At 46.8% G+C, this 12,047-nt stretch overlaps 1 protein-coding gene across 3 annotated transcripts in view; it reads left to right on the top strand.

Moving 5' to 3' along the window:
* The window catches only part of LOC112409354 (putative RNA-binding protein Luc7-like 1), a 32,331-nt gene extending 20,977 nt beyond the window's left edge, over nt 1-11,354 (top strand). For all 3 annotated transcript variants that reach the window (XM_024759389.1, XM_024759391.1, XM_024759390.1), the window contains 5 exons: nt 2,178-2,354; nt 4,682-4,770; nt 9,692-9,721; nt 10,119-10,286; nt 11,005-11,354. In XM_024759389.1, coding sequence (XP_024615157.1) covers nt 2,178-2,354; nt 4,682-4,770; nt 9,692-9,721; nt 10,119-10,286; nt 11,005-11,146 — 606 coding nt within the window. In that variant the 3' untranslated portion in view covers nt 11,147-11,354. The remainder of the gene's footprint in view (nt 1-2,177; nt 2,355-4,681; nt 4,771-9,691; nt 9,722-10,118; nt 10,287-11,004) is intronic.
* The last annotated feature ends 693 nt before the right edge of the window (nt 11,355-12,047 follow it).

The following is a 12,047-nucleotide window of genomic DNA, read 5'->3' as shown; positions in this document are numbered from 1 at the left end:
CTATATCTTTCATTAAAAGAAAAACAGAAACCTTAAGCAGAAGTGCTGAATATGGTGGGTACACTATTTGTGATATTATTCTGCCCCTCTGTAGTTGTAAAACTTTGAATGCCTTCTTCTAATCTCTTTCAAAATCAATTGTAATTATTCTGAGTGAAAATAGTCAATCCCAAAGGGTTAAATACTATGTGGATCTGTTATATAACATTCTTAAAATGACCAAACCATAAGAATGGAGAGCAGATTGGTGGTCACCAGGAGTCAGAGAAGTGGGTGTGGCTGTGAAGGGGCAGCAGGCAGGACCTTTGTGGTGATGGATGTTCTGAACCTTGACTGTATCACTCAGTGTTCTTTCTGTGATGTTGTGCTATAGTTTTTAAAGATAGAACCATTGGGGGAAACTGGGTAAAGAGTACGCAGCACCTCTCTGTATCATTTCTTAGGATGACGAGACAGCCTTGCCTCCTGCTAAGGGGGGGAAGAGCACCCTACCCCATCCTGTTCTGTCCTGTAGTTCTGAGGAAGGCCTATGGGGGGCACTCAGGTGATGAGGATGGGGGCAGTGGCCGGAGTAAGGACAGTGGGGGTCCTGGGCACTAGAGTGCCTTTCTGTACCTTTGCTGGTTTAGTGAGTGATGTGATGTCTTATTTTGATTTGCATTTCCTAGGGAACATTTTGAATGTGTGAATTAATGGAAGATTACTACATTCAGTCTTCCCTTTAAGGGCAAATGATTATTGAAATGCATTTCTTAAACCTAGATTTTGAAGGAATGTTTTAACTTGAGCACAAGCGGCAGTAACCATGTTCTGGTTCATTTTCTTTTGTGTTTCGTGTATTTTGCTTTGAAGCCGAATGACTTTTTTTTTTTTTTAATTAATTTTTGGCTGCATTGGGTCTTTGTTGCTGCACGCAGGCTTTCTCTCGTTGCAGTGAGTGGGGGCTGCTCTTCATTGCAGTGCGTGGGCCTCTCATTGTAGTGGCTTCTCTTGTTGTGGAGCATGGGCTCTAGGCGTGCGGGCTTCAGAGTTGTGGCGTGCGGGCTCAGTAGTTGTGGCTCACGGCCTCTAGAGCGCAGGCTCAGTAGTTGTGGCGCACAGGCTTAGTTGATCTGCGGCATGTGGGATCTTCCCAGACCAGGGCTCAAACCCATGTTCCCTGCATTGGCAGGCGGATTCTTAACCACTGCGCCACCAGGGAAGTCCGTAGTGACTTCTTAGGATTAGACTCAGAGTGCACTGGCTGCAGGAGGGAGTGTGCTTTGTTCCATTTGGCACACTTCCTCCTTTGAAGAGAGTGTCTAATGTATTTGTCCTTCCAAATTTTAGCTTTTGGAGCTGCGTTGGGATACAGTTTCCTGAACATTGGGACAATCTCCGTAGATACTCCTGTGTTTTTTGCTCGTCTCTTTGGTTTAGGTTTTTTGTTTGTTTTTTAAGACCCCTGTTGAAGATTCTCCCCTCTTGTTTCTTTCGTCTTTGCAGAGCTCTCCACCATAGCAGGGACTCATCTTCCCTGCTAGCCTTTTAGCACACACAGCATCCTGTGTGTCTGAGTGTTCTGAATACCCCTTGTTGCTTTGAAATCATGACTGGTAGTTCATTTCTTAAGCAATTAAAATTGGGCTGGTTACAAGAATCTGAAGCTTTGTAAATGATTCAGTTTTTATGTATTTGAAAGTCATCTCGGACTTCCCTGGTGGTGCAGTGGTTAAGAATCCACCTGCCAGTGCAGGGGACACGGGTTTGAGCCGTGGTCTGGGAAGATCCCACATGCTGTGGAGCAACTAAGCCCATGCGCCACAACTACTGAGCCTGCATGCCACAACTACTGAAGCCCGCATACCTAGAGCCCGTGCTCCGCAACAAGAGAAGCCACCGCAAGGAAGAGTAGCCCCCGCTCGCCACAACTAGAGAAAGCCCGCACAGCAACGAAGACCCAACACAGCCAAAAAATAAATAAAACATTAAAAAAAAAATAAAAGTCATCTCTAGGGAATTCCCTGGTGGTCTAGTACTTAGTACTTGGCACTTTCACTGCCAGGACCCCCGGGTTCGATCCCACATGCCACATAGCCAAAAAAAAAAAAGTCATCTCTGTAGTCCCTTCACATACTTCCATTTTAGGGGCTGAGTAGACAGTGACATTTGACTCTCACTCTCTTCCCATTCTCCAGGAAGAATACAGGAATTCCATGCCTGCATCCAGTTTTCAGCAGCAGAAGCTGCGTGTTTGTGAAGTCTGTTCAGCCTACCTTGGTCTCCATGACAATGACCGTCGTCTTGCAGACCACTTCGGGGGCAAGTTACACTTGGGGTTCATTCAGATCCGTGAGAAGCTCGATCAATTAAGGGTATGTTAATGTGTTGTGTTTCTGAAGAAACCCGAGAAGTTTTCTGATTGTCTTTACATCTCTTTGCTTTTAGAAAACCTTGTGTTCTTTTTTGTTTTTGTTTTGTTTTTTGGGGGAGGGGGTTTGGTGGAGGTACTGAAAACCTTCTGTTCTGATTCTAAGATCATGCCTTGGTTTTGTACTTGAGTTTTACAGTGAACTACTCAGATTTCATCCATATGTTCCCACAAGAGATCTAAGATCTCAGAATCCAGCAGAGCCTGGGATATTTATTTAGTCTGCTACCCCTTGTTTAGAGAGGAAAATGGCAGAATTCAGTCCCACGGTACAGAGAGTTCTCGTACCCCTCTGAAAACACTTCTGTTGGTGATGGGAAAGAGCCAGTAGTTTGCAGTTTTTTTTTCTTGGACAGAGGCGGACACATGGAGGGTGGACTGGCTAGAAGGATGAGAAGGTGATGGGGCATTTTCTGATACCCCTGCCCCACTGCTGGATGCCTGTGTCCCTTCCTCGGGGCTCCTCCTTGTTCTGGGTTAAGCTCTACAACATTCGACATCTTGGGTACGGAATGCCAAGGAGGAAGATTAAATAAGTTTGTGATATTTTGAATTGTCTTCTTCAAATGGATGGTGCTTTCCCTAATTGTGTACTGGGACCCTATGATGAGATGCTGGGAAATGTGGCAGGCCTTTTATCCGGACACCTGAAATCTATTGGAAGGACAGACAACGTGGCACCTGACTGTAGGACACCACGATAGTCAAGGCCTTGGGCCTTGTGTGCCCCCAGGAAGGAGCAGCGGGTAGCAGGGCCCTGCATCCAAGGACGGTCCCCCATAAGTGATGTGCGACTCGGCCCTGGGAGAGGGAGCTGGGTGGCAGTCTCAGCACTGGTCTTGAAACATTTGCTCCTGTGCTCCCAGTAGAATTTTGAAAAATGATATTCTTTGTCACACATTTTTAAGTTGGAATTTTTTTCTTATAAATTTATGGGTATAAAACACGTAAAAATATTTTATATGTAGTCAGTAGAATGTAAATAACAATTTGGTGTCAACTACCATCCCCATTAAAAATCTGCTCCTTAGGGAATTTCCTTTAAATTGTCTTCCCATTCCATAACACCCCAGAATTTTGTCCTAATGTTTCTTATATCTGAAAGCCTTTTGTTTTTTTCTTAAGATGTACCTTTGCTTCAGAATACATTGAAACCTTTAGAATTTAAGTATTCACTTGATCTAGAAGTCATGTATTGTCATTGCAGTTATGAGCAGTATATAGTTGATAGAACAACCCAACTAAGTTACAGATTTTGATAAATAGCTGCTAAACTATCAACAGAAAATGTATTTGGAAGTGCACCTCTTAACGATAAGGAAGGTGGGAGTTGTGTGCCCTAATCAGAGATGGCTTCACTCCCAGTGGTACTGGAGGTGTGCACCCGCCCTGGGCTCTGCACCCCCTGGGCCATGCTCCAAGGTGGATGCAGGGTGAGAAGAGTGAGGACTTTCCTCAGGTGGGGGAACCTAGTGTTTTAGGGAGTGGGGAGGGTTTGGGAAGGAGGTGATGCCAGCCCATAGGCCGGTTCTCGGCCTCTCCTTGTCCTGGCCACGCCTTCTCTTCCTGGGGCCTGGCTCCCATCCGAACTGAGATTTAAGGTCACCCTTTATGCCCTCTCGGGCCTTTGTCTCCTGGCTCTAAGTTCCTCCCCCTCAGGGCCTTCCCCTCAGCAGCGTGAGGGGGGGCATTGAAAGGCTCCGAGTTGATTTTGGGGTGCTCTGAGCTAGCCAGTGGATGGTGCTCTGGCAGGGGGGTTGCTAGGCCACCTCCTGCCTGTCTGCCTTCCTTGTCCACTGTGCTCACCATGACCCAGCCTGATGGGACGTGTGGAGCTTGCTGTCCCCAGGAAGCCCCGCCAGCACCCCGGGACAGGCTGCAACTTGGCAGGGCAGATTGGCTCCCGCAGCAAGATGGATTCGGTCAGATACATGTTTTCTCTTTTACATGAAGTTTGTGGAGTCTCCTTGGGGTAAAAAAATTAAATTTATGGATTGATTTGAGCAATATGATAAAATTTCTGTGACTTAGATGTACAGCACTTAGGATATGTAGTTTGTCACTGAACTTGTAAAATGATAAAGCATTTTTTTTCCCCATGTATTTTCCATTGTTTAAGAGGTTTTATGAAGAATGTGTTCCTGTTTCCTGAGTTTCTCTTAGGTTCTTAAATTGCCAGTATTGAGGTCACATAAAGGTGCTTTGTTCAATAATGTTCACTCTAGTGTGTGACTTGTTCCTCCCCCATCTTCCTATTCTTTGTTTATTTAGAAAACTGTGGCTGAAAAGCAGGAGAAGAGAAATCAGGATCGGCTGAGGAGGAGAGAGGAGAGGGAGCGGGAAGAACGACTGAGCAGGAGGTGAGCACATGCGACCTGAGGACACCCCACTTCTTCCTGGCAGCACTGCATATTTACTGCCCTTGACAGTTGAGGTCTGCCAGTTACCTGGGTGGCTCTTAAAAGAAAAATAAGCAAACACATAGCACGTTCGGTCAAGCGAGGTTCTGGCTGGTCCAGGAGGACCTGTGTGCACAGCTGTGTGGTGTGGACAGGACACCCAAGCCGCTCGAGCAGCTGTGGCCACCTGATGCTTACCTAGAAAGATGTGGACTCCCTGGCAGGGGTGGAGGGGGACCTGTCACAGCACCTCCTGTGGAGCAGCCCTTGACCAGCAGGACAGGCAGGAACTGGGACACCAGAGAGGAACATGGTCTCACGCAGCCATGCCTGCTGTGGGCAGGACCCACCAGGGGCGGGCTCCGGTGTGGGCCCAGGCTCGTGGGTGGTAGGGTGGAAGCAGAGAGAACGTGAGCTAGCTGGGATCCAGGCCAAGGAGGTGGCAGTTCGAACCCTGTGAGGGCCAGGAGGGAATGATGTGTTCTGGGGGTGGAGCTGATAGGATTTGCTAGTGGACAGAGCGAGTTGTGCAAAGGGGGAGTGGAGCTGGCTCAGGGCTTCTGACCAGGAGTGGCCGCTTGTGGCGGTGGGGAGACTGGGAATGGTGTGTTGGGATGAGGAGGAGGTGGGGAGGAGAATTTGGCTGTGGCCATATTTGAGCCTAAGAGACATCCCTTCAGCCTAAGAGACATGCAGGTGGAGACAGTGGGTCTGGTCAGAGTTCAAGGAAGAGGCTGGAGCGCCGAGTAACCACGCTTTCATATTGGGCACAGAAACTGGGCTGTCCTGGAGGAATTCCTTAGTGAATAACTCAGGACAAATAATCCTTTATTGTATCTTTTGTGTTTCTTTTCATTATTTTAACTATCTAACAGATTCTGATTATAAATAGACTCAAAACAGTGTAAAAATATATTAAGTAAAAAGACACAGAAGTGACGACAGTCACTGGACATGTTGTGTGCGTGGGTATATGTGGAACCCTCCACATGTGAGATCTTCCCATAGCAGCTGTGCTCTTGAAGGCTACACAAAGTCCCTACTATGATGCTGTAATTAACTATATCCTTTTATTCTCCCACCTTCACCCCTTTTGTCCACCCCCATTTCCCTACCTCTGGCAACCACCAGTCTGTTCTCTGTATCTATGGGTTTGGGTGTTTTTCGATTCCATTTCCCTACCTCTGGCAACCACCAGTCTGTTCTCTGTATCTATGGGTTTGGGTGTTTTTCGATTTCACATATAACTGAGATCATACAGTATTTATCTTTTTCTGTCTGACTTATTTCACTTACCATAATGCTGTCAAGGTCCATCCATATTGTTACACATGGCAGGATTCCATCTTTTTTGTGGCTGAATAACATCCCACTGTATACGTACAAGCACATCATCTTTATCCATTCATCTATCAGTGGACACTTAGGTTGTTAACCATGTTTAAGCTACTGTAAATAATGCTGCAGTGAACATGGGGGTGCAGCTATCTTTTCAAGATTGTGATTTCATTTCCTTTAGGTAAAAATACCCGGAATTGGAATTTCTGGATATTGTAGTTCCATTTTAATTTTTTGAGGAACCTCCTTTCTGTTTTCCGTAGTGACTGCACCAATTTACATTCCCATCAACAGTGCACAAAGATTCCCGTTTTTCTGCATCCTCACAAACAAGTGTATTTCTTGTCTTTTTGATGACAGCCATTCTGACAGGTGTGAGGTGATACCTCATTATGGTTCTGATTTGCTTTTCCCTGCTGAATAGTGACGTTGAGCAATTTTTTATGTGCCTGTTGGCCATCTGTATGTCTTCTTTGACAAAATGTCTATTCAGGTCCTCTGCCCATGTTTTTACCTTTTTTTTTTTTCCCCTTCTGTTTAGAGTTCTTTTTGTGTTTTGGATATTAGCCTATTATCAGATACATGATTTGCAGATATTTTCTCCTGTTCAGTAGGTTGCCTTTTCATTTTGTTGATGGTTTCCTTCACTGCGCAGAAGCTTGTTAGTCTGATGTAGTCCCACTTGTTGACTTTTGCTTTTGTTGCCTTTGCTTTTTATGTTTTTTAAAGCCTTTGCTTTTTTTTCTTTTTTTTTGCGGTACGCGGGCCTCTCAGTGTTGTGGCCTCTCCCGTTGGCGGAGCACAGGCTCCGGACGCACAGGCTCAGTGGCCATGGCTCATGGCCCAGCCGCTCCATGGCATGTGGGATCTTCCCGGACCGGGGCACGAACCCGCATCCCCTGCCTCAGCAGGCGGACTCTCAACCACTGTGCCACCAGGGAAGCCCAAAGCCTTTGCTTTTTAAAAAAATTTTTTGATTAAGTTTTTATGAAACTATTTTTGAACAAGTAATCTAGTGACCATCTTTGTATGAGTTTGAGGGTTTATAAAATTCCTTAGAATTCCTGGGATAAAGGAATATAATATATAAATATTGGTAGGTGTTACAAAAATGGCTTTTCAAGAGGCTTTGTCAGATCACCCTCCAGCCACATGATGTGTGAGCATCTTTTGTCACTTCCTCCTTGAGCACATGTTGGTGGTGATCTTGTAAATTTCTGCTTGGAATGAAATGAGACCTCATTGTAAAGTGCATTTCTTAGTTGTTGGTTGTATAATGTTTCCCAGGGAGCTCATGTGACACTCACTGGCAGTGAACCTGTGTTTGCAACTTGGGTGTCCTGCCCAGCCCTGCACCTGCCATGTGACTATCTTCCTGGAGGAATTCCTTAGTGAATAACTCAGGACAAATAATCCTTTATTGTATCTTTTGTGTTTCTTTTCATTATTTTAACTATCTAACAGATTCTGATTATAAATAGACTCAAAACAGTGTAAAAATATATTAAGTAAAAAGACACAGAAGTGACGACAGTCACTGGACATGTTGTGTGCGTGGGTATATGTGGAACCCTCCACATGTGAGATCTTCCCATAGCAGCTGTGCTCTTGAAGGCTACACAAAGTCCCTACTATGATGCTGTAATTAACTATATCCTTTTATTCTCCCACCTTCACCCCTTTTGTCCACCCCCATTTCCCTACCTCTGGCAACCACCAGTCTGTTCTCTGTATCTATGGGTTTGGGTGTTTTTCGATTCCATTTCCCTACCTCTGGCAACCACCAGTCTGTTCTCTGTATCTATGGGTTTGGGTGTTTTTCGATTTCACATATAACTGAGATCATACAGTATTTATCTTTTTCTGTCTGACTTATTTCACTTACCATAATGCTGTCAAGGTCCATCCATATTGTTACACATGGCAGGATTCCATCTTTTTTGTGGCTGAATAACATCCCACTGTATACGTACAAGCACATCATCTTTATCCATTCATCTATCAGTGGACACTTAGGTTGTTAACCATGTTTAAGCTACTGTAAATAATGCTGCAGTGAACATGGGGGTGCAGCTATCTTTTCAAGATTGTGATTTCATTTCCTTTAGGTAAAAATACCCGGAATTGGAATTTCTGGATATTGTAGTTCCATTTTAATTTTTTGAGGAACCTCCTTTCTGTTTTCCGTAGTGACTGCACCAATTTACATTCCCATCAACAGTGCACAAAGATTCCCGTTTTTCTGCATCCTCACAAACAAGTGTATTTCTTGTCTTTTTGATGACAGCCATTCTGACAGGTGTGAGGTGATACCTCATTATGGTTCTGATTTGCTTTTCCCTGCTGAATAGTGACGTTGAGCAATTTTTTATGTGCCTGTTGGCCATCTGTATGTCTTCTTTGACAAAATGTCTATTCAGGTCCTCTGCCCATGTTTTTACCTTTTTTTTTTTTCCCCTTCTGTTTAGAGTTCTTTTTGTGTTTTGGATATTAGCCTATTATCAGATACATGATTTGCAGATATTTTCTCCTGTTCAGTAGGTTGCCTTTTCATTTTGTTGATGGTTTCCTTCACTGCGCAGAAGCTTGTTAGTCTGATGTAGTCCCACTTGTTGACTTTTGCTTTTGTTGCCTTTGCTTTTTATGTTTTTTAAAGCCTTTGCTTTTTTTTCTTTTTTTTTGCGGTACGCGGGCCTCTCAGTGTTGTGGCCTCTCCCGTTGGCGGAGCACAGGCTCCGGACGCACAGGCTCAGTGGCCATGGCTCATGGCCCAGCCGCTCCATGGCATGTGGGATCTTCCCGGACCGGGGCACGAACCCGCATCCCCTGCCTCAGCAGGCGGACTCTCAACCACTGTGCCACCAGGGAAGCCCAAAGCCTTTGCTTTTTAAAAAAATTTTTTGATTAAGTTTTTATGAAACTATTTTTGAACAAGTAATCTAGTGACCATCTTTGTATGAGTTTGAGGGTTTATAAAATTCCTTAGAATTCCTGGGATAAAGGAATATAATATATAAATATTGGTAGGTGTTACAAAAATGGCTTTTCAAGAGGCTTTGTCAGATCACCCTCCAGCCACATGATGTGTGAGCATCTTTTGTCACTTCCTCCTTGAGCACATGTTGGTGGTGATCTTGTAAATTTCTGCTTGGAATGAAATGAGACCTCATTGTAAAGTGCATTTCTTAGTTGTTGGTTGTATAATGTTTCCCAGGGAGCTCATGTGACACTCACTGGCAGTGAACCTGTGTTTGCAACTTGGGTGTCCTGCCCAGCCCTGCACCTGCCATGTGACTATCTGTGTAGCTGAGGTGGTGTCCACTGTGAAGAGTTTGCAGAGCCACTGGTTCAACTCAGTGCAGCATGGACCCCTGGGTGCTGATCTCTGCGTTCTGCCTCCAAGCAGCTGGGGCTGGAGGCGGGCCTTATAGCAGGTCCTCTGGGAAGTCGGCCCTCCTTCACCACATGAACTTGAGGCACCTCCCCTCAGCTGTAAGGGATGGAGCTGTTTTTGGGAAATTGTTCATCTTTTTTTCCATTTTAGGTCTGGATCAAGAACCAGAGATCGCAGGAGGTAGGTTTTCCATTTATGTGTTCTCAGTGAGATGTTCTTTTCTATATGCACTTAATACTTAACCTTTATAGCTTCACAGTTACTATCTGGTGGTCAGGTCTGGCTCATTAAGGGCACAGGACGTGGGTGAGACTCCAGTCCCGTTTGTAGCTGGCGTTGGCTGGGGCTTAGTGCAGCGTGGGAGTGGGGACCCACTGTCAATGAGAGGGACAGTCAGGGCGCTGCTGGGGCCTGCTGGGCAGACGGGAGTTTCCTGGCCAATGTACAGGAAACGTCAGCGGGAAGGGTCTGGCCGTAGTTACCAGAGAGTAGTTGGTGGGATTATTGTGAACCCAAGTTGTAAGTTTGTGGGAGGAGGGGAGATAACAGTAAAGCATCAGCAGAACATCTGCTGCAGGTCGCGCTCCCGGGACCGGCGTCGGAGGCGGTCAAGATCTACCTCCAGAGAGCGGCGGAAGTCGTCCCGGTCCCGGTCCCGAGACAGACACCGGCGCCACCGAAGCCGTTCCCGGAGCCACAGCCGGGGCCACCGCCGGGCATCCAGGGACCGGAGTTCGAAATACAAGTAACTACTCTGACTCCTTCAGTAGCTGCATCCAGGAGTGAACCCTTTCTTTGTGTGCCAGGGTATGGGGGTCTGTCATCTGTGGGACAGAGTGTTAGGGCCTTGAGGAGTCCTGAATGGGGCCCAGGGCACTGAGAGCCCTAAGCCGAGGGCAGCAGATGGCTTCAGGGCTGGGACGGTTGAGAGGCTGAGGAGGTGGTCGCACGTGGGCATGGCCATGCTCAGGGGCTGCACACTCACTGTCACTTTGGTACACAGAGCCCCTGACTAGCCCTGCTTACCTCTGTTGTGGTTTTTTTAAAGGAAAAACAACAACAAAAAACACCACTAATGATCATATTCAGAGACGACCACTGTTAGCTTTGGTGTGATGAATTTTAAATATCTTTTTTTCCATTGTGTTTTTACATAATGGATCGTATTCCATGTGTGGACTCTTGTTGTATTTTCCTTTGCAGTGTTCACATTATAGTGAAAGCTTTTCCTGTTACTAGAAACCTTTGCAGATGTCACTTTCTAGTGGCTGCCCAGCCCTCCCTGGGCAGTGGGTTGGGCACAAGACGGCAGGCCTGGCACCCTCTGGTCTGCTAGGACCCTTCCAGCCGTGGTGGGTCCTACCCTTACCTGGCCTGATGCTGAGGGTCCAAGGTGTCAGTGCCTGAGGAGCAGCCAGGAGGGAGGGCCAGCCCTTGCTGAGCCTCTGGTTCCTGTTTCCCAGGTTCTCCAGAGAGCGGGCCTCAAGGGAGGAGTCCTGGGAGCGCGGGCGGAGTGAGCGGGGGGCCACCGACTGGAGGCTTGAGAGCACCAATGGAAAGACTGCGTCACGGAGGTCGGAGGAAAAGGAGGCCGGCGAGATCTGAACCCACACCCAGGCGCTGTAAATAGTCCGATACATGTTTGACACAGCCTAACGTTACCCTTTATATTTGCTGAATACAACTCATCTTTTGTAGTTTACCATTTCTATTGTTTTGGAGCTAGCTGTGAGTTTCTCGAGATGTACAGAGTTGCTCCTGTGTTCTGGGTTATGTCAAGTGGGAATAAATAGCCTGACAGACTGCTTCCTGACGGCCGCGGTGCAGTCTCTCCTGTCCCCGGTGTGCTAGACTTCGCCGTGACTTCCACAGGTTGGGGGACACACCAGGGGTCATCTGACTTGAGCTTAGAAATGTGACTTACGTTGGACTCCCCTTTGACTTTTGGCATATGATGTGCTGTGCACCTCCAACACCCAGACTGGCTGGGGCCGGATGTGCCCGGCCGTCTGCTCTGTGGGCTCCACATGTCTTTCTGAAGTCTGAGCTGCACTCTTACGGAGGACTGCCTGTCTGGTTTGTGGTAAGCAGCCTCAGCATGGCACTCGAACTCAGATGAACTACAGTTCCCCCTCTTGGAGTTACTTAGGGCCAAGAAAGACCCGTGCATAGTATCTGCATGACAGCCACGAGGTCTTCAGAGGGGGGCATGCTGACTTTGGGGTCAGGTGTGGTTTGACTCACCCTTGGGGGGCCTGGTGGTGTTACCCACTCTCCCTCAGCCCTTTTGCTCGTATTGCTAAAGTGAGCCCTTCAGAAAAGTATAACTGGGAGCTCTTTTCTTGTTTTCACTTTTGTGGGGGTATTTTTGGAGGGAGCTTCTGGCTGGGCCAGAACATGCTGGAACATAACCCTGCTCACAGTGGGAGACCACTGGGAAGCCAGGGGTGAGTATCTGTCTGATAGGTGGGTGGAGGTGTGCCCTCCCAGGTGGGAAGTGGATACA

This window comes from Neophocaena asiaeorientalis, unplaced genomic scaffold (genome assembly GCF_003031525.2).
Source record: "Neophocaena asiaeorientalis asiaeorientalis breed wild unplaced genomic scaffold, Neophocaena_asiaeorientalis_V1.1 scaffold254, whole genome shotgun sequence".
Classification (NCBI taxonomy): Eukaryota; Metazoa; Chordata; class Mammalia; order Artiodactyla; family Phocoenidae; genus Neophocaena; species Neophocaena asiaeorientalis.
Note: the sequence above shows the minus strand (reverse complement) of the source record. Positions and strands in the feature narration are given on the sequence as shown.